We start from the raw sequence: 22,518 nt of genomic DNA, 5'->3' as shown, positions 1-22,518 counted from the left end.
GCTCCTCCAGCATTTTGTGTGAGTTACCTAACTTCTTGAACTCCCTTTGCAGAACCTCGTCACTCTTCCTGTCTATGTTATTAATACCCACATGGACCATGACCTCTAGCTGTTCACCCTTCCACTTAAGACCGCTGAGGAATTGATCTGAGAAGTCCTTGGCATCCACAAAGCAACATACCATTCTGGATTCTCATTACTAACGAATCTCCTGAAACCACAGGTTGCATCTTCTCCACCTTCTCTTTTGAATCACAGAGGCAGACTCAGTGCCAGAGTCCCAACCACTGTGACTTTCCTCCACTAGGTCATTACACCCAACAGTATTCAAAGTGATATACCTGTTGTTGAGGGGGATGGCCTCAGGGATACTCTGCACTGGCTCCTTAACCCCTTTCCCCTTCCTGACTGTCACCCAGTTCCCTGTGTCCTGCACCTTGGGTGTAACTACCTCTCTATATGTCCTATCTATCACCCCCTCAACCTCCTGAATGATCCGGAGTTCATCCAGTTTCAGCTCCAACTCCTTAATGCAGAGTGTTAGAAGCTGCAGCTAAATGTAGTCTTCATAGGTGTAGTCGTCTGGGATACTGGAGGTCTCCCTGCCTTCCCACATCCTGCAAAAGGAGCATTCAACTATCCTGCCTGTCATCTCTACTTTTCTAAAGAAGGGAGGGGAGAGGTGAGAAACTTTACCTATGTTTTTTTTTTGCCTTCTCTTACTGAAGCTTCTCCTTGCTGAAGCCTCGAAGAGCTAAAACCTCAAAACCTCCACTCTAACTCTGTCCACCCCAACAATGGCTACTCTGCTTGCTTCTGCCTTACTTCAATTTGCTTGTGCCAATCAATCCCAAAACACTGTATGGGCACTGCCCAAAGCTCTAAACTGCCACAAGTCACTGCCTTTTCTATTTGATCAATGAGCCTGGGTAACCCCCCCCCCCCCCCCCTTCTCAGGCTTCCGATCACTCCAGTTGGGCACTGCTCATTTCATTTAATTGATTTCATTTTTGTTTAACCAAGATAGCCACCCCACCCCCTCTGCCTACCTGTCTGTCATTTTGATACGATGTGTATCCTTGGATGTTAAACTCCCAGCTATAATCTTCTTTCAGCCGCGGCTCTGTAATGCCCTTAAGGACACAGCAATCAATCTCTACAAGATCATCTATCTTATCACGTATCCTGTGTTCATTCAAATGTAACACCTTCAGTCCTGTATTCATCATACTTTTCAATTTTGGCCTCAAAAATTGTGTGTGTGTGCATGCGCATGCGTGCTGGGAGTCCCTCTCTGTGGGTATGTGGTGGTCTCTGCAGAGGGGCTGATGTCAGTACAGAAAGGGGGTTGGATCCCAGTGGAGCATTGATTGCTTCTTCACTGTGGGTGGGGGGGGGCCCTTCCAGTGTGACCACCCGGTGTTATCTTTTGATATGTCGGTGTGGACTCCTGGTGTAATTTCTCACTGTGAACTCCTCTTGGTGTGGACTCCTGGTGTGAGCTCATGGTGAAATCTCTCAGTGTGAGCTCTTGGTGTGACCCGTGTTTCACAAACTCTGACTGTCCTGGTTTAACCTGTAGTTATGAGCAGCGCCTGGAGTGTCTGATACTGAAGATGGAGTTTTCACCACAGATGGAGGCACTGAGAGCTGGAGTGAGGACCCTCACTGAGGCAGCTAGCGGTGAGCATTGTCAGGGCAACGTGACACTGTCCCTTGCTCATGGGTCATGCCCAAATTAGACACCCATCCTGTCTGTACCCCCCCACAACCATCCCCCCTTGCCTAAGATTGAGAAGAGATTATGAGGGGCAGAGTTATGGTTAAATGAAAAGGAGTATTGATAGGGTAAATGCAAGCAGGCTTTTTCCACTGAGGTTGAGTGGACTGCAACCAGAGGCCACGGGTTAAGGGTGAAAGGTGAAATGTTTAAGGGGAACGTAAGGGGAAACTTCTTCACTCAGAAGGTCATGGAATTGTGGAACATCTGGCAGTGCAAGTGCTGGATGCGATTTCATTTTCAATATTTAAGAGAAATTTGTTTGGTTATATAGATGAAGGGCTATGACCTGGATGACATCTCCTCTGTACCTACTCCCCAGCACTTTAAACCTGTGTCCTCTTGTGGCAACCATTTTGGCCCTGGGAAAAAGCCTCTGACTATCCACATGATCAATGCCTCTCATCATTTTATACACCTCTATCAAGTCACCTCTCATCCTCCGTTGCTCCAAGGAGAAAAGGCCGAGTTCACTCAACCTATTCTCATAAGGCATGTTCCCCAATCCAGACAACATCCTTGTAAATCTCCTCTGCACCCTTTCTATGGCTTCAACATCCTTCCTGTAGTGAGGCAACCTGCACTGAGCACAGTACTCCAAGTGGGGTCTGACCAGGGTTCTACATAGCTGCAACATTACCTCTCGGCTCTTAAATTTAATTCCATGATTGATGAAGGCCAATGAATTGTATGCCTTCTTAACCACAGAATCGGACCCCAAGATCCCTCTGATCCTCCACACTGCCAAGAGTCTTGCCATTAATGCTATATTCTGCCATCATATTTGACCTACCAAAATGAACCACTTCACACTTATCTGGGTTGAACTCCAACTGTCACTTCTCAGCCCAGTTTTGTATCCTATCAATATCCCGCTGTAACCTCTGACAGCCCTCCACACTATCCACAACACCTCCAACATTTGTGTCATCAGCAAACTTATTAACTCATCTGTATCCAGAGATACCAGCTACATGACAGACGCACTGCCACCTGGCTGGTCAGAGGACACACCACATGCCAATCAACATTTGGTCCCTCCCAACTAATCAATGCACAGCTAAATTATTGGTCACCTTAATTGGATTATCTCACCCAGCCCCATGCTATAAAAGGTGAGACTTGTCCCTGGCTCAGTCTCTCTTACAGACCACCTCATTGGAGGTAAGTGCATTGATTTACGTTTGGGAAGGTCTATCGTTTGTCCTGGTAAGGGAGCCGCAGCTATCCAAGGTCAAGGGGGATAGCTGTTGTAGTGCTTTTCCCTTGTTCTTTGTATGTGTAACCGTACCCTGTCCCCACACCGCTTCCTGTGTATTGTAGTTGCTTGTGTTGACCCAACTTCCCCTTTAATAATAAATTCCTTATTATTAAAACTGTGTGTGTCCAGGCCTGTACTGTTGAGACTCAAAGAACCAATTATTTCCATTACAACACCATCCCTCCACTTCCTCATCCAGGTCATTTATAAAAATCACAAAGAGTAAGGGTCCCAGAACAGATCCCTGAGGCACACCACTGGTCACCGACCTCCATGCAGAATATGACCCGTCTAAAACCACTCTTTGCCTTCTGTGGGCAAGCCAGTTCCAGATCCACAAAGCAATGTCCCCTTGGATCCCATGCCTCCTTACTTTCTCAATAAGCCTTGCGTGGGGTACCTTATCAAATGTCTTGCTGAAATCCATATACACTACATCTACTGCTCTTCCTTCATCAATGTGTTTAGTCACATCCTCAAAAAATTCAATCAGGCTTGTAAGGCAGGACCTGCCCTTGACAAAGCCATGCTAATTATTCCTAATCATATTATATCTCTCCAAATGTTCATAAATCCTGCCTCTCAGGATCTTCTCCATCAACTTACCAGCCACTGAAGTAAGACTCACTGGTCTGTAATTTCCTGGACTATCTCTACTCCCTTTCTTGAATAAGGGAACATCTGCAAACCTTCAATCCTCTAGAAACTCTCCCATCCCCACTGATGATGCAAAGATCATTGCCAGAGGCTCAGCAATCTCCTCCCATAGTAGCCTGGGTTACATCTCATCCGGTCTTGGCAACTTATCTAACTTGATGCTTTCCAAAAGTTCCAGCACATCCTCTCTCTTAATATCTACATGCTCAAGCTTTTCAATCCACTGCAAGTCATCACTACAACCACCAAGATCCTTTTCCATAGTGAATACTGAAGTAAAGTATTCATTAAGTACCTCTGCTATTTCCTCTGGTTCCATACACACTTTCCCACCTTCACACTTGATAGGTCCTATTCTTGCACGTCTTATCCTCTTGCTCTTCACATACTTGTAGAATGCCTTGGTGTTTTCTGTAATCCTGCCTGCCAAGGCCTTCTCATGGCCCCTTCTGGCTCTCCTAATTTCCTTCTTAAGCTCCTTCCTGTTAGCCTTATAATCTTCTGGATCTCTAGCATTACCTAGCTCTCTGAAGCTTTTGTAAGCTTTTCTTTTCTTCTTGACTAGATTTATTACAGCCTTTGTACACCACGGTTCCTGCACCCTACCATAACTTCCCTGTCTCATTGGAACGTACGTATGCAGAACTCCACACAAATATCCCCTGAACATTTGCCACGTTTCTTCTGTACTTTTCCCTGAGAACATCTTCCAACTTAAACTTCCAATTTCCTGCCGGATGCCTCATAATTCCCCTTACTCCAATTAAACACTTTTCTAACTTGTCTGTTCCTATCCCTCTCCAATGCTATTGTAAAGGAGATAGAATTATGATCACTCTCCAAAGTGCTCTCCCACTGAGAGATCTGACACCTGACCAGGTTCATTTCCCATTACCAAATCAAGTACCGCCTCTCCTCTTGTAGGTTTATCTACATATTATGTCAAGAAACCTTTCTGAACACTCCTAACAAACTCCACCGCATCTAAACCCCTTGCTCTAGGGAGATGCCAATTGATATTTGGGAAATTACAATCTCCTATCACAACAATTGTTATTATTACTCCTTTCCAGGATCTGTTTCCCTTTCTGCTCCTCAAAATCCCTGTTACTATTGGGTGGCCTATAATAAACACCCAGTAGAGTTATTGACCCCTTCCTGTTCCTAACCTCCACCCACAGAGACTCTGTAGACAATCCCTCCATGACATCCACCTTTTCTGCAGCTGTGACACTATCTCTGATCAACAGTGTCACACCCCCACTTCTTTTACCTCCCTTCCTGTCCTTTCTGAAACATCTAAAACCTGGCACTCTAAGTAACCAATCCTGTCCCTAAGCCATCCAAGTCTCTGTAATGGCCACCACATCATATCTCCAAGTATTGATCCACGCTCTAAACACATCCGCTTTGTTCATAATACTCCTGGCGTTAAAAGAGAGACAGTTAAAACCATCTGTCTGTGCTTGTCTTCTGCCAAGTGAACACTAGGGGGCAGCACCAACTCCAGCCAGGGTGCTGGTGGTGTGCATCAGCTCCAATGCCTCTCTCCTTTTTTTTATTATTACAAAATCCTTTATTACAAATATCAGTGCTATACAATATATACAAAACAGTGGCAAACACAATTACTGCACTACAAATAGACAATAGACATTACACCAGAATGTTGCCATCCCTATCCACGATGGCATTTACACCCCGCGGAGCCCAGCGGTCTCGAAACTCCTCCAAGGCCGCTGTGGACTGCGCGTGCTCCTTTTCAATAGTTACCTGGGCACGAACATACCCCCTAAACATCGCCAGGCAGTCTGCCCGGGGAGATCCTCCCGCCACCCGTTTCCAAGACCCACAGATGGCGGATTTCGCCAGCCCCAGGAGCAAGTTGACTAGGACATCCTCATCCCTCCATGCCCCCTTCCTTACTGGATGACCATAAACAGGCAACTCTGCAGTGTGAGATCTTGTTCTCGCTATGACCAAGGCCACAATGCTCTCCCCACCATCGGCCCCTGCTCACCACCAATAAATCAGTGAATTTGACTTGCAGCATTCCACATTAACTATGTCCAAAGGATCTTGCAATCACAAGAAAAGCAACTAAGATGGTCATTTGCTATGAGATTGTACGTCCCTTCGTGCACCGACTCCTCTGAAGCCTCTCTGGTGCAGGCAGCAATGCGATCTGCACCCAAGTCCAGCTCCTGTGCTTTCTCTGTCACTGAGGGGGTAGACCTGCTCTACTTCAGGTTCTTAATGTCTAGCAGAGCCTTGCGATCATAATAAAGTACATTTTGAAAGGACACCAGCACCCTTTGTTGAAGTTGCTATGATCAAACTTGCTGCCGTACTCGTTCGTACGGTCTGGTAATGAGTGTACACAGTGCCACTTTACCCAATGGCAGAAAAAAACCTGTGGCTGCTAAACATCTGAAATAAAATCAGAAAATTCTGGAAACAGTCAGCTTCTGTGGAGAGAGAAACTGGGTTCATGTCATAACAGTGAGCGAGAGAAACAAGTTAGTTTCCCTTGTAGAGGAGACCGGGTGTGTGGGGGGAGGGGGAAGGGCATATCAGTGGTAGGGTGTGGTTATGCCTGTGCTAGGGTTAATCTGTGGATCTTCTGGGGCCAAAGGATTAATGGAGGAGACAGAACAGGGAAAAATTACAGGCCCCAATTTTCCCCCAACCCCCGGGTTGACCCACCACAGTGCATACAAGAAATGCAATTTGCCTGTTTTCCAGAACTGCTCAACTGTGAGGAGCTGCACACTGTAATCCGATTGGTCCTGAAGGCAGGGAATTACATGAATGCAGTAAGTCCTGGGACAGCACTGAGGGGTGGTTCTCACACACTCTCACGCACATGCACTGGCACGCTCATGCTAACCTGCCCTCATACACCTACACACTCACACTCTCATGCACACACTGGGAGACAGGTCCCATACACAATCTCTATATCACTCTTACACACCAACACACACTGAATCTCATGGTGGTGTTTCACACACTCACATTCACACTCTCTCTCATACATTTTCTGTAAAGGGAAATCTTGCCTGACAAATCTGTTAAAAGTTCTTTGAGGAAGTAACAAGCAGAGTGGACAAAGGAGAGGCAGTGGATGTCAGTTACTTGGATTTTCAGAAGACGTTTGATAAGGTGCCACACATGAGGCTGCTTAACAAGATAAAATCCTATGGTGTTACAGGAAAGATACTGACATGGATAGACAGGCAGGAGGCAGCGAGTGGGAATAAAGGGGGCCTTTTCTGGTGGTAGAGGCGGATACAATAGTGTCTTTTAAGAGCCTCTTAGATAGGTACATGGAGCTTAGAAAAATAGAGGGCTATGCAGTAGGGAAATTCTAGGCAGTTTGTAGAATAATTACATGGTCAGTACAACATTGTGGGTTGAAGGGCCTGTAGTGTTGTAGATCTCTGTTTCCATGTTATGTTTACTGGTTGGCTGCCAGTGACTAGTGGAGTTCCTCAGGGATCAGTATTGGGACCACTACTTTTCACATTATTTGCCATTGATTTGGATAATGGAATTGATAGGTTTGTGGCAAAGTTTGCGGATGATACGAAGATAGGTGGAGGAGTAGGTGGTGCTGAGGAGGCAATACAATTTCAGAAGGACTTAGAAAATTGGAAGAATGGGCAAAAAAGTGGCAGATGGAATACAGGGTTGGGAAATGTTTGATAATGCATTTTGGTAAAAGGAACAATTGTGTGGACTATTATCTAAATGGGGAGAAAAGTCGAACATTAGAGTTGAAGAGGGACTTGGGAGTTTTCATGCAAGAACATAGAAGGTTAATTTACAGTTTGCATCTGGTAAAGAAGGTAAATGAAATGTTGGCAAATATTTTAAAAGAAATAGAATATAAAAGCAAGAGATTAATGCTGAGGCTTTGTAAGACACTCTTCAGGTCGCACTTGGATTATTGTCAATAGTTTTGGTCCGTATATCTCAGAAAGAATATGTTGTCATTGGAGAGAGTCCAGAGGAGGTTCATGAGGATGATTCTGGGAATGAAGGGGTTAACATATAGAACCATAGAACATTACAGTACAGTACAGGCCCTTCAGCCCTCCATGTTGTGCCGACCCATATAATCCTTAAAAAAAAGTACTAAACCCACACTACCCCATAATCCTCTATTTTTCTTTTGTCCATGTGCCTGTCCAAGAGGCTCTTAAATACCCCTAATGTTTTAGCCTCCACCGCTATCCCTGGCAAGTCATTCCAGGCACTCACAACCCTCTGTATAAAAAAAAACTTACCCCTGATGTTTCCCCTAAACTTCCTTCCCTTAATTTTGTACATATGCCCTCTGGTGTTTGCTATTCGTGCCCTGGGAAGTAGGTACTGACTATTCACCCTATCTATGCCTCTCATAATCTTGTAGACCTCTATCAAGTCCCCTCTCATTCTTCTACGCTTCAAAGAGAAAAGTCCCAGCTCTGCTAACCTTGCTTCATATGACTTGTTCTCCAATCCAGGCAACATCCTGGTAAATCTCCTCTGCACCCTTTCCATAGCTTCCACATCCTTCCTATAATGAGGTAACCAGAATTGAACACAATACTCTAAGTGCAGTCTCACCAGAGATTTGTAGAGTTGCAACATGACCTCTCTACTCTTGAACTGAGTCCCCCTGTTAATGAAGCCTAGCATCCCATAGGCCTTCTTAACTACCCTATCAACCTGTGCAGTGACTTTGAGGGATGTATGGATTTGAACCCAGAGGTTCCTTTGTTCATCCACACTCTTAAGTAACTGACCATTAATCCTGTACTCAGTCTTCTGGTTTGTCCTTCCAAAATGCATCAGCTCACACTTGTCACACTTACAATGAGTGTTTGGCGCTTTGGGCTTGTAGTCACTGGAACTTAGAAGAATGTGTGGGATCTCATTGAAACCTACTGAATGATGAAAGGACTAAATAGGATGAATGTGGAAAGGATGTTTCCTCTGGTGGGGGTATCCAGAACTAGAGGGCACAGCCTCAAAATTGAGGGGCAACCCTTTAGAACAGAGGTAAGGAGGATTTTTTTTAGCCAGAGAGTAGTGAATCTATGCAATCCTCTGCCACAAACTGTGGTGGAGGCCAAGTCTATGCATATATGTAAGGCAGAATTTGATTGTTTCCTGATCGGTCAGGGCATTAAAGGATATGGTGAGAAAGCAGGTGTCTGGAGTTGAGTGGAATTCGGGATCAGCAAAGATGGAATGGCGGAGCAGACTCAGTTTTCTGAATGCCCTAATTTTGTTCCTATGTCTTATGGTCTTACATACACACACATGTTCTCTCTGACACTCTCACAGACACATACACAGGCACTGAACTTCATTTCATTTCATTTTTATTGAGCTCACAATGCCTGCCGTTGTTCTCTGTGTGTGGTGGGGCTGCTTTATTGTGGTGTCTGGCTGAGTGAGTGTGGTTAGAGTGTATAAGGGTGTGAGGTATGTGATATGTGTGAGAGTTTGTGAAATGTGTATGTATGTAGTATTTGAGTGTGCATGGGATGTGTGGGGTGTTTGAGTGTGTGTCTTAGTAGAGTGTGTGAGTATGTGTGAGGTGTTTGAGCGTGATTAGGATAAATGGGGTGTGCGGGTATGTGTGGGGTATTTGTGGGGGGGATTTTTGATGGTGGTGTGTGTGTGTGATATCTGTGTGTGTGTGGGATGAGTGAAGTTCTGTCTGTGTGAAGTGTGTGAGTGTGTGTAGGATGAGTGTGGGAGTGTGTGTGGGACAAGTGTGTGACTGTGTGGGATGAGTGTGAAAGTGGAGTGTGTGAGTGTGTGTGGAATGAGTGTGTCAGTGGAGTGTGAGTGTGGGATGAGTGTGAGAGTAGAATGTGAGAGTGTGCGTGGGACAAGTGTGTCAGTGGAGTGTGTGAGTGTGTCTGGAGTGTGTGTGTGGGATGAGTGTGAGAGTAGAATGTGAGAGTGTGTGGGACGAGTGTGTAAGTGGAGTGTGTGAGTGTGTGTGGGACAAATATGTTAGTGGAGTGTGTGTGTGGGACGAGTGTGAGAGTGGAGTGTGGGTTGGATTTGCTGCATTTGACATCTGTTCCATTGTTTCAGGGTGGATACGCTGGCAATGCCTTTGGCTTCAGGATGGCGTCGCTGGTGAAGTTGGCCGACACACGAGCCAATAAACCGGGCATCAATCTTATGCACTTTGTGGTGATGGTGAGTAATGCCAGTTTGTGGGAGTGTAGGTCACCTGAGTGCAGTCATTGTGACTACGGGGAGTGCCCACGGGGAATTCACTGGGTGTGGGGAGAGTGTCCATGGGCTACGGGAGGGATTTCATTAGGTGAGCACATTTGTTTGTGGGCTGGGAGATTCCTGCCCTGATTCCCCTAGAAGTAAGGGTGGTAACCTGGATTGTTCAACCATGGGATCATCTATGAGAATTGTGCAGGGTCATGCTGCAGAGGGAAGATTTCTGCAGATCTAGAACTACTAAAGCTCTGTATCATTCCATTGCAGGAAGCTGAAAAGAACGACAAAAAATTGCTGGATTTCCCCAGTAAACTGCAGAATGTTGCAGCAGCTTCCAGGTAGGAGATCCCCTTCATTGCTGGAAAGAGGCCATTCGTCCAGTGTGATATCCCCTTCATTGCTGGAAAGAGGCCATTCGTCCAGTGTGATATCCCCTTCATTGCTGGAAAGAGGCCATTCGTCCAGTGTGATATCCCCTTCATTGCTGGAAAGAGGCCATTCGTCCAGTGTGATATCCCCTTCATTGCTGGAAAGAGGCCATTCGTCCAGTGTGATATCCCCTTCATTGCTGGAAAGAGGCCATTCGTACAGTGTGGTATCCCCTTCATTGCCGGAAAGAGTCCATTCATACAGTGTGATATCCCCTTCATTGCTGGAAAGAGGCCATTCATACAGTGTGATATCCCTTCATTGCTGGAAAGACTCCATTCGTCCAGTGTGATATCCCCTTCATTGCTGGAAAGAGGCCATTCATGCAGTGTGGTATCCTCTTCATTGCTGGAAAGAGTCCATTCTTACAGTGTGGTATCCCCTTCATTGCTGGAAAGAGTCCATTCATACAGTGTGGTATCCACTTCATTGCTGGAAAGAGGCCATTCGTCCAGTGTGATATCCCCTTCATTGCTGGAAAGAGGCCATTCGTCCAGTGTGGTATCATCTTCATTGCTGGAAAGAGTCCATTCATACAGTGTGGTATCCCCTTCATTGCTGGAAAGAGTCCATTCATACAGTGTGATATCCCCTTCATTGCTGGAAAGAGTCCATTCATACAGTGTGGTATCCCCTTCATTGCTGGAAAGAGTCCATTCATACAGTGTGGTATCCCCTTCATTGCTGGAAAGAGTCCATTCATACAGTGTGATATCCCTTCATTGCTGGAAAGAGTCCATTCATACAGTGTGGTATCCCCTTCATTGCTGGAAAGAGTCCATTCATACAGTGTGATATCCCTTCATTGCTGGAAAGAGTCCATTCATACAGTGTGGTATCCCCTTCATTGCTGGAAAGAGTCCATTCATACAGTGTGGTATCCCCTTCATTGCTGGAAAGAGTCCATTCATACAGTGTGATATCCCTTCATTGCTGGAAAGAGTCCATTCATACAGTGTGGTATCCCCTTCATTGCTGGAAAGAGTCCATTCATACAGTGTGATATCCCTTCTTTGCCAGAAAGAGTCCATTCATACAGTGTGATATCCCCTTCATTGCCGGAAAGAGGCCATTCGTACAGTGTGATATCCCTTCATTGCCAGAAAGAGTCCATTCATACAGTGTGATATCCCTTCATTGCTGGAAAGAGGCCATTCGTCCAGTGTGATATCCCCTTCATTGCTGGAAAGAGGCCATTCGTACTGTGTGATATCCCTTCATTGCCGGAAAGAGTCCATTCATACAGTGTGATATCCCCTTCATTGCTGGAATGAGTCCATTCATACAGTGTGATATTTCCTCCTTCAAATACCACAGTGTATTGTGTGTGTGCATTCTCCTGTCACCTGCTCTGGATCTGCCTGTTTCCCCATGTGTGTCTACTTCTTACCACGTGTGTGTATCTGCCTGATCCCCTGTGTATCTGCCTATTACCACATGTGCTTTCACCTGTTATCCCATGAGTATCCACCTGTTACCACATGTGTGCATTAACCTGTTAGCCTGTGTGCATCCACCTGGTTCCCCATGCATATCTGAATGTTATGCCATGTGTGCATACATCTGTTATCCACCCGTTACCCCATGTGCATCCACCTGAAACCAGTGTATATCCACTAGTACACTGTGTATCTGCCAGTTATCCCTTGTGCATCTGCTTGTCACCTGGTGTGTTTATTCTGTGTCTCCTCCCCAACCGGGTATTCACCCTATTCCACTGCATTATTTACCCCATGTCTCCTCTTTTTAAACAGGACATCATTTGTATTTGCATTGAGAAATTACCCATTGTCTGCCCCTCATAACTGTACTGTCTCTGTTGAAGACTTTTTAAACAGGACATTGAGAATGACACTGAGAGACTGAAGCACAAACTGCAAATGGTGAAAGGAAATCTCAGCAAAGTGCCTGAGATCAGAGAGCAAATGGAGGAATTCGTCGAGGTTCGTGTGGCTGAGTGCAGAAGTATTCCTGAATCAAAGGGTTGAGCATGGTGTGACTAGTGTCCTGAGCTGCATATATTTTAATACAAGAAGTATCGTAGGAAAAGTGGATGAGCTCAGGGCCTGGATCAGCATCCAGAATTAGCCATTAGTGAATCTTAGTTGCAGGAGGGGAGGACTGGTGTTCCATTGTTTTGGACATGACAGAGCAGGGGTGATAAAAGGAGGAGGGGTGGCGTTGCTAGTCAGGGAAAATGTCATGGCTGTGCTCAGTCAGGAGAGACTGGAGAGCTTGTCTACTGAGGCTTTATGGGGGAAACTAAGGAATAAGAAAGATATGACCTCACTAATGTAGCTACATTATACACCACCCAACAGTCTGCGGGATTTAGAGGAACAAATTTGTAGAGAGATCACAGACCATTGCAAGAAACATAAGGTTATTATAGTAGGTAATTTTAACTTTCTGCATATTGACTAGAAATACCATACTGTAAAAGGACTAGATGGGATCGAGTTTGACAAATGTGTTCAGGAAAGTTTCCTTAATCAGTATGCAGAAGTCCCAATGAGAGAATGTGTGAACTGCTATTAGGGAATAAGACAGGGGAAGTGACAGAAGTTTGTGTAGGGGAATGCTTTGCATCCAGTGACCACAATGCCATTAGTTTCAAGGTAATTATGGAAAAGGATAGGTCTGGTCTTCGGGTTTAGATTCTCAGTTAGAGAAAAAACAATTTTGGTGGTATCATAAAGAATCTGGATTGGGACAGATTCTTTTCTGACAAAGATGTACTTGGTAAGTGGGAGACCTTCAAAAGTGAAATTCTGAGAGTACAAAGCTTGTATGTGCTTGTCAGAATGAAAGGCAAGGATAACAAATTTATGGAACCTTGGTTTTCAAGGAATATTGAGGCCCTGGTTAAGACCGTAAGATGTAGGAGCAGAATTAGGAATATGGGAGCAGAAATGACCTGGATGAGGAAGTAGAAGGGTGGGTTAGTGGGTTTGCTGATGACAAAGGTTGGGGGTGTTGTAGATGGTGAGGAAGCCTGTCAGATGGAGTTTAACCCAGATAAGTGTAAAGTGGTTCATGTTGGTAGGTCAAATATGATGGCAGAATATGGTATTAATGGTAAGACCCTTGGCAGTGTGGAGGATCAGAGGGACCTTGGGGTCCGATTCTGAGGTGTTGTGGATAGTGTTGCTGTCAGAGGTTGCAGTCGGACATTGATAGGATGCAAAATTGGGCTGAGAAGTGGCAGATGGCGTTCAACCCAGATAAGTGTAAAGTGGTTCATTTTGGTAGGTCAAATATGATGGCAGAATACAGTATTAATGGTAAGACTCTTGGCAGTGTGGAGGATCAGAGGGATCTTGGGGTTCGAGTCCATAGGACGTTCAAAGCTGCTCCACAGGTTGACAGTGTTGTTAAGAAGGCATATGGTGTGTTGGCATTCATCAACCATGCGATTGAGTAATGAGGTAACGTGAGTTAATGTTACAGCTATATAAGACCTTGGCCAGACCCCACTTGGAGTACTGTGTTCAATTCTGGTCACCTCACTATGAGAAGAATGTAGATACTATAGAAAGAGTGCAGAAGAGATTTACAAGGATATTTCCTGGATTGGAGAGCATGCCTTATGAGAGTAGGTTGTGTGAACTTGACCTTTTCTCCTTGGAGCGATGGAGGATGGGTGGTGGCCTTTTTGAGGTGCATAAGTTGATGAGAGGCATTGATCGTGTGGATAGCCAGTGGCTTTTTCCCAGGGCTAAAATGGCTAACACGAGGGGGCATAGTTTTAAGGTGCTTGGAAGTAGGTACAGAGGGAATATCAGGGGTAAGTTTTACACAAGAGGGTGGTGGGTGCAGGAATGCACTGCCGGGGATGATGTTCGAGGCGGATACAATGGGGTCTTTCAGAGACACTTAGATAGGTACATGGAGCTTGGAAAGGAAGAGGGCTATGCAGTAGGGTGATTCTGGGCAGCTTCCAGAGTAGGTTACATAGTCAGCAGAACATTGTGGGCTGAAGGCCCTGTAATCTGCTGTAGATTTCTATGTTCTATGTTTGATCAAGGATCTATCAACCTCCACCTTAAATATACATAAAGACTTGGCCTTCTTAGCTGCCTGTGGTAAAGAATTCCACAGATTCACCACTCTTTGGCGAAAGGCATTCCTCATCATCTCTACTCTAAAAGGATGCCCTTCTATTCTGAGGCTGTGTCCTCTGGTCTCAGATTCTCCCACCGTAGGAAACATCCTCTCCACATCCACTCTATGAAGGCCTTTCAACATTTAATAAGTTTCAATCAGGTCATCCCTCATTCTTCTGAATTCTAGTAAATACAGGCCCAGAGCCATTCAATCCTGGAATGAACCTCCTTTGAACCTTCTCCAGTTTCGGCACATCCTGTCTAAGCCACTTGACCCTTCAATTCTGCTCTGCTATTCCATCATGAATGATTTATCATCTCTCTCAACTCCAATCTTCTGTCTTATCCCTGTAACCTTTGATACCTGGCTAACCCATTCTCTGTTGACAGTGAATTTCACTGATTTACCACATTCTGGCTAAAGGAACTCGCATGTCTCACCTCTCCACCATCCATCAATCACACACAGGCCCATATCTCACCCCTCCACCATCTACCTATTACCCAACATCCACCAATCACCCTCTGGCCCTTCCTGACCTCTCCACCATCCACCATTCACTGATTGGCCCCTATCTCACCCCTCCACTATCCACCAATCACCCACTGGTCCCTATCTCATCCCTCCACCATCCACCAATCACCCTCTGGCCCATCCTGACCCCTCCACCATCCGCCCCTATCTCATCTCTCCCTATGCTGCTCCCCTCTTCTGTTCACTCTCAGTCCTTATGCAGTGTCTTGGCCTGAAATGATTCCCTTCTCCCCACAGAAGCTGCTTGACTTGCTGAGTTCCTCCAGCATTTTCTGTGTGTCACTCCTGATTTCACCATCTGTCTGTACTGCACTGTTAACCTTTAGGGATCCCTGGACACATGGATCAATTCTCCCAGTCCGGAGTCTGTGTCCCCTGTATTCATCAGACTTGCACACTGCATCGCCTCAAGCTGTCCACCAGTCCTTGAATCAGAATCCAGTTTAGTATCCCTGGCATATGTCAAAAAATTTGTTCATTTCTGGCAGCAGTACAGAACAATAATGAAGAACAAGCACTTGGCAATAAGTACTATGTATATATAAAATTAAATGAAATAAATAGTGCAAAGAGAATGCAAATAAAAAGAAAATAGTGAGTTACTGTTCATGGGTTCATTTGCTAGAAGAAATGAAAAGGTTTACTATTTTCCAAATGGAGTAAAAATACAAAAAAACTGAGGTGCAAAGGGACTTGGGAATCCTTGAACAGGATTCCCTAAAGGTTAATTTGCAGATTGAGCCTGTGGTGAGGAAGGCAAATGCAATGTTAGCATTAATTTCAAGAAGACTAGAATATAAAAACAAGGATGTAATGTTAAGACTTTATAAAGGACTGGTGAGGCCTCATTTGGTGTATTGTGAGCAGTTTTGGACCCCTTAACTCAGAAAGGGATGTGCAGACATTGGAGAGGATCCAGAGAACATTCATGAAAGTGATTCTGGGATTGAAAGGCTGATCATATGAGGAGTGTTTGATGATTGGGCCTGTACTCACTGGAATTCAGAAGAATAAGGAGAGGATTTCATTGAAACTTACCAAATGGTGAAAGGCCTTGATAGAGTGGATGTGGAGAGGATGTTTCCTTTGGTGGGAGAGTCCAAGACCACAGCCTCAGAATAGAGGGAGGTCCATTTAAAATAGAGATGAAATAATTTCAATAGCCTGACAGTGGTGAATCTGTGGAATTTGTCTACACAGGCGAACGTGGAGGTAAAGTCTTGGGATATTTAAAACGGAGATTGATAGATTATTGATTAGTTAGAGACTGAAGGGATACAATGAGAAGGTAAGAGATTGGGGCTGAGCGAGAAGTGGATCAACCATGATGAAAAATGGTGGAGAGAATCGATGGACTGAGCGGCCTAATTCTGTTCCTATATCTTATGGTACCAAACTGTGATGCAACCATGAATGTACATTTGTAGAAATTCCTCTCATCAGGGTTGCTGATTGCTACACCTCACTCAGTCTCTCTGGGGCCTCATGTGTCCCTTAACATTTTCCAACTTGTAAAGTTCCCAGGACTAAATTCCACAAGCTACAAGCTTTCACCAGGATGTTTTCAAGACTGGAGGACTTGAGTTATAAGGAGAGACTGGATAATCTGGGACTCTTTTCTCTGGACTGTAGGAGGCTGAGGGCTGACCTTATCAAAGTTTCTCAAACCATGAGAAGTGCAGCTAAAGAGAATGGTCACAGTCTTTTCCCCAGTGTCGGTGAGTCTAGAACTAGAGGCCACATGTTTAAGGTGAGAGGAGACCTGAGGTGGAGGCCAATACGCGTTATACTCTTTTAAGAGCTTAGAAAAATAGAGGGCTATGGGTAACCCTAGGTAATTTATTAAGTAAGTACATCAGAGGTTACAGCGGGACATTGATAAATGCAAAACTGAGCTGAGAAGTGACAGATGGAGTTCAACCCAGTTAAGTGTGAAGTGGTTGATTTTGGTAGGTCAAATATGATAGCAGAATATAGTATTAATGGTAAGACTCTGGGCAGTGTGAAGGATCAGAGGAATCTTGTCCAAATCCATAGGATGCTCAAAGCAGCTGCGCAGATTGACTGCGTGGTTAAGAAGGCATACTGTGTATTGGCTTTCATCAATCGTGGAATTAAATTTAGGAGCTGAGAGCTAATTTTGCAGCTATCTAGGACCCTGGTCAGACCCCACTTGGAGTACTGTGCTCAGTTCTGGTCGCCTCACTACAGGAAGGATGTGGAAGCCATAGATAGTGTGCAGAGGAGATTTACAAAGATGTTGCCTGGATTGGGGAGCATGCCTTATGAGAATAGGTTGAGTGAACTTGGCCTTTTCTCCTTGGAGCAAAGGAAGATGACCTGATAGAGGTGTATAAGATGATGAGAGGCATTGATCATGTGGATAGTCAGAGGCTTTTTCCCAGAGCTGAAATGGTTGCCACAAGAGGACACAAGTTTAAGGTGCTGGGGAGTAGGTACAGAGGAGATGTTAGGGGTAAGTTTTTTACTCAGAGAGTGGTGAGTACGTAGAATGGGCTGCCAGCAGCAGTGGTGGAGCCGGATATGACAGGGTCTTTTAAGAGACTTTTAGATAGGTACATGGATCTTAAAAAAATAGAGGGCTCTAGGTAAGCCTAGTAATTTCTAAGGTCGGGACATGTTTGGTACGCCTTTGTGGGCCGGAGGGCCTGTATTGTGCTGTAGGTTTTCAATATTTCTATGTTTACCACACAGAGGGCTATGGGTGTATGGAATGAGCTGCCAGAGGAAATGGTAGAGGTGGGTTGAGTCAGTATTGACTCAATGGGCAGAAGTGCCTCTTTGTGTGCCATGTGGTCTCATGATATTTATGTGAGGGGGGAGGGATTCACTGTCTTGTTGGGGAGGTATTCTCTGTCCTGTTGTGGAGCTGATTATATTTCTGTGAGGGGGGAGGGTTTCACTGTCCTCTTGGGGAGGTGGTTATATTTCTGTAAGGGGGAGGGATTCACTGTCCTCTTGGGGAGGTGGTTATATTTCTGTGAGGGGGAGGGATTCACTGTCCTCTTGGGGAGGTGGTTATATTTCTGTGAGGGGGAGGGTTTCACTGTCCTGATTGGGAGGTGATTATATTTCTGCGAGGGAGGGGAGGTATTCTCTGTCCTCTTGGGGAGGTGGTTATATTTCTGCAAGGGAGGGGAGATATTCTCTGTCCTCTTGGGGAGGTGATTATATTTCTGTGAGGGAGGGGAGGTATTCTGTCCTCTTGGGGAGGTGATTATATTTCTGCGAGGGAGGGGAGGTATTCTCTGTCCTCTTGGGGAGGTGGTTATATTTCTGCGAGGGAGGGGAGGTATTCTCTGTCCTCTTGGGGAGGTGGTTATATTTCTGCGAGGGAGGGGAGGTATTCTCTGTCCTCTTGGGGAGGTGATTATATTTCTGCGAGGGAGGGGAGGTATTCTGTCCTCTTGGGGAGGTGATTATATTTCTGCGAGGGAGGGGAGGTATTCTCTGTCCTCTTGGGGAGGTGGTTATATTTCTGCGAGGGAGGGGAGGTATTCTCTGTCCTCTTGGGGAGGTGGTTATATTTCTGCGAGGGAGGGGAGGTATTCTCTGTCCTCTTGGGGAGGTGGTTATATTTCTCGTGTTGGGCTCAGTCTAGCTGAGGAACAGCTCAGGAGTTGGCAATGTGAAGGGTGGAATGTCAATGAGGGTCCAGACACTGAGCAGACTGTCCCCTGCACAGGAGGCAGAGGGGCAACTGGAGCAGCTGCAGGAAGCTCTGGGCCGCCTGGAGACGGTGAGCAAGCACCTAGCCGAGTTCCTGTGCGAGGATCAGCTCCATCTTGAGGAGAGTTGCAGTATCTTCCAGAACTTCAGCGAGAAGTTCCTCGCGGCCAGGGAGGTGAGTGCTGCTAAGGAGTAGGGAGAGGAGGGCTGGAGAGAGGGAAGGATGGAGGAAAGTGAGAAGGTGTGGGGGACAGGAGAGAGTGGGTGTGGAAGGAGGGGGCTGATTTTGAGAGGGAGTGTGTGGGTGATGGGGAGGAAGGGGTTGTTTGTGATGGGGAGGGAGGTCAGATTTGGAAGCAGACAGCTAACCTGATACCTGCTGGGATCTTAACATCACTGACCACTCATAGCTGCCTCTCCCCCTCACCCCCCACATCCTGACTCTGCTTACCTTCCACCCAAATTTCCTACTGCCCCCTACTCTCTCCTGTTAAACCCCATTCCCTCATTCCCTCCCCAAACCTACCCCCTCCCTAAACTCCCTACCCCCTCCTATTAACCCCATTCCCTCACCATTCCCAAAATCCCTACTCCCTCCGTAAACCCCCTACCCCCTCCTATTAAACCCCATTCCCTCACTCCCTCCCCAAACCCCCTACTCCCTCCCTTTAACCCCCCCATTCCCTCACTGCCTTCCAAAACCCCTGCCTACCATTCACCCTTCTCCCACGACCCTCATCCCCTCATCTCTTCCTCCCCTCCACCCCAGGAGAACCGACAACGACAGTCAAAGGAGATGCGACGTCACCAGCGTGAGGAAGAAGCCGCTAAGCGCCTCTCCATCGCCAGCTGCTCCCACCGGGAGCGGGGGCTAACTAACCCTGACGCTGACCTTGAGTCGCTGCTGCTCGGCAACCGTCGCTCCTTCCGCCAGCGGCCAGTGTCTGAGCGGCTACCCCGCAGCCAGTCACTGCGTCTGGTGAGCAACCCAGCCCAGGCCCCAAACACTGCTTTGCCCCCGTCGCTAGTTCTTCGAGCTCAGGCCCCAGTCGCGGCCAAAACCCAGGCCTCAACCCAGGCCCCAGTCATCTCTCCCTCACCGGCCCCAAACCCATCAGTAGTCCCTCCATCCCCATCCACATCCCCAACCCTATCCCCAGAGGAGGTGTTGCGACTCCGCCAAGTGTCAGAGCGTCTCCTGGGTCCACGGATAACCCGTAGGTTGGGGTCGGGACCCAGACCACAGAGGTCGAGTGCGGTGACTTGCTCGCCACCCAGTACTGCAGCTCCAGACCCGGACTCAACCCCTGTCCCCTCCTCGGGTCATCCCCACGACCATTTGCCCCTGGCTGGAGCCCAAACCCAGGCTGTTGCCCCATTGCCTCCCACACTTCCAGCCGCTGCAGCTAGTGTGGCCTCACGGAGCAGCTCTCCGCCCCTGGCCCGGCCATCTCGCCCCTCCACGGGCCGGAGTCTCTCTGTCGATATCCTCGAGCCCACCCGGACCAGAGTGCACCTCTCCCGTGGCTTCTCTGTGGACCGGCCCACTCTGCCCACTGCCCTCAGGCGACCCTCGTCCACCTCCATCTCTTCCATTCTGAGGAGACACTCCTCCTCCTCCACACCCTCTCGCAGGCGACCCTCCACCCTCTTCCAGCGGCAGCCCTCCACTTCCTCCCCCACCCGCAGGAGACGTTCCTCTGCATCCCGCTCCCTCAGAGGTGTGAAGCCTCCTGCAGCCGACAGGCCCGAGCATGCAGCAGAGACAAAGGCCACGGGATCTGGCTTCTGGTCAATTTCCAACCTCTTTGGCAAGAAGCCCCCCAAGGCAGTGGATGGGGCAGGAGGAGCAGCGGCAGAGTCGGAGGCAAAGGAGCCGGCTGTGGCCCCCAGCAGGGGGGCAGGATTCATCAGTAGTCTATTTAAAGGTTTCAGTGGCCACAAGGGCCCCAAGCACTAACCAGGGACCTTCGGATCCCACAGGAGAGCCACCTGCACCACTGGAGGAACTGGGCATCACTACCAGTTACACATGCCCTCGAATCACCTCAAAGTAACTTTATTATCAAAGTACATATACTGTATATCATCATAGGCAATCTTGAGATTCATCCTTGTGGGTTTTCACAGTAAATACAAGAAATGCAACAGAATTAATGAAATGCAGCACAAACAAACAACATGCAAAGGACAACAAGCTGTACAGATACAAACCTAAGCCAATAATAATAATGATAAATAACTAAGCAGGAAATATCGGGAACATGAAGAGTTTTTGAAAGTGAGTCCATTGGTTGTTGGAACATTTCAGTGATGGGCAAGTGAGGATGAGACATTATCCCCTCTGCTTCAAGAACTGTTCCTGAGGGGTAATAACTGTTCCTGAACCTGGTGGTGGGGTCCTGAGGCTCCTGTACCTCCTTCCTGGTGGCAGCAGCAAGAAGAGAACATGTCCTGGATGAACATCTTACTGTGTTCATTACTTTTAAAATAGTCAGCTGTTAAATGTTTTTAAAATTCTGTGATTATTGAATTTTTTTACCATAAATTATTGCTGCAAACATCGAAACAAGAGACTCTGCCGATGACACGTGGCCAGACTGCAGAAGTCTACAGAATGTACAGACTGTGCAGGCAACTTAGACAATCTATCTCCCCCTGACAGAGTCTCTCTAGGGGTGGGTCTCTCTGGGATCAGAACAGGGATTCTCCATCTTCCCAAGAGTGGGCACTTGTTGACAGAACAACACACACTAAATGCTGGAGGAACTCAGCAGGTCAGGCAGCATTAACGGAAATGAATAAACAGTCAATGTTAGTGTCAAAAGGGAATACAAATTCAATCTGATTAATTCCCACCCAATCAGTTGGTCTACTCTCAGTCACCAGCAGAGCGATGGAAGTTGTCATCAGCGGAGTGGCCAGAGTGGGGTTTCGGTTTCACCATAACCACGCAGCTCCAGAAGCTGTTCGAGCCTTGGTCCAAAGTTGCCCAACGGACTGAGACAACAGTGTCTGCTCTTTGTATCAAGGCTGCATTGAATCGTGTGCTGCCAATCTGGTTGGATCGTATCTTAAAGACAGCAAGGAAGTGACTTTTAAAGGTTGATCACCCCAGCCATGTCCCATGACTTTCTGAGGGCATTGTTCCAAACCCCAGCATCTTTATCTGCTTCCAACAACCTCCATCAAAAATGGCTGGATGAGTGCACGGTATTCTGTTTGAGTCAGAGCTCTTCAGCACACATTGCAGTCCAACCTGGCAACAAAGGTTCATGAGCCAATGGAGAATCGGGTCACTAAAGTACCCAAAAAAATACCAAAACCAGAAAGAGCTCCTCATGACATTCAACAACATCGCTATTCACTGTTGCATTGATTGGAAACTCCACTCAGCCAAGTCCATGAGGACTTTGGGCACAAATTGGTCAATCGGTCAGCTCTCGATCAAACATCAACTTTATTCACCATATACAGTACATTGACATGTATTAGGAATGCTGTGGTGTATTGGTCAAGGTATGACATGCAACACAAAACTACATTCAACAATTGTAAAGAATAACAAATTGTATAAAAATAAAGTTAGATGTTGAAGTATGAATATGGAGTAAAATGTGCATAAACACCAGCATGTATTTGCAATGTAAACAGCGATATAAGCAGTGGTTTAAAGGGTTTACAGTGCATTTGTAGTGTTAATAAGTTCTGTGTATGATGATCCACGCCCTTTCACACCCTGTATGAGAGGTTATTATGCAGGCTTAGTGTAGGATCAGTGCCTTCCTTTACCTCACTGAGCTTCAGAATGCCC

General features: G+C 46.5%; 1 protein-coding gene across 2 annotated transcripts in view; it reads left to right on the top strand.

Annotated features, from left to right (window-relative positions):
* The window catches only part of LOC132390703 (FH2 domain-containing protein 1-like), an 89,112-nt gene extending 66,882 nt beyond the window's left edge, over positions 1–22,230 (top strand). For both annotated transcript variants that reach the window (XM_059963259.1, XM_059963260.1), the window contains 7 exons: positions 1,583–1,683; positions 6,444–6,514; positions 9,801–9,908; positions 10,212–10,282; positions 12,199–12,316; positions 18,721–18,879; positions 19,474–22,230. In XM_059963259.1, coding sequence (XP_059819242.1) covers positions 1,583–1,683; positions 6,444–6,514; positions 9,801–9,908; positions 10,212–10,282; positions 12,199–12,316; positions 18,721–18,879; positions 19,474–20,664 — 1,819 coding nt within the window. In that variant the 3' untranslated portion in view covers positions 20,665–22,230. The remainder of the gene's footprint in view (positions 1–1,582; positions 1,684–6,443; positions 6,515–9,800; positions 9,909–10,211; positions 10,283–12,198; positions 12,317–18,720; positions 18,880–19,473) is intronic.
* Positions 22,231–22,518: the final 288 nt, after the last annotated feature.

This window comes from Hypanus sabinus, chromosome 3 (genome assembly GCF_030144855.1).
Source record: "Hypanus sabinus isolate sHypSab1 chromosome 3, sHypSab1.hap1, whole genome shotgun sequence".
In the NCBI taxonomy this organism is placed as follows: domain Eukaryota; kingdom Metazoa; phylum Chordata; class Chondrichthyes; order Myliobatiformes; family Dasyatidae; genus Hypanus; species Hypanus sabinus.
This window is presented reverse-complemented; position numbering and strand designations above follow the sequence as displayed.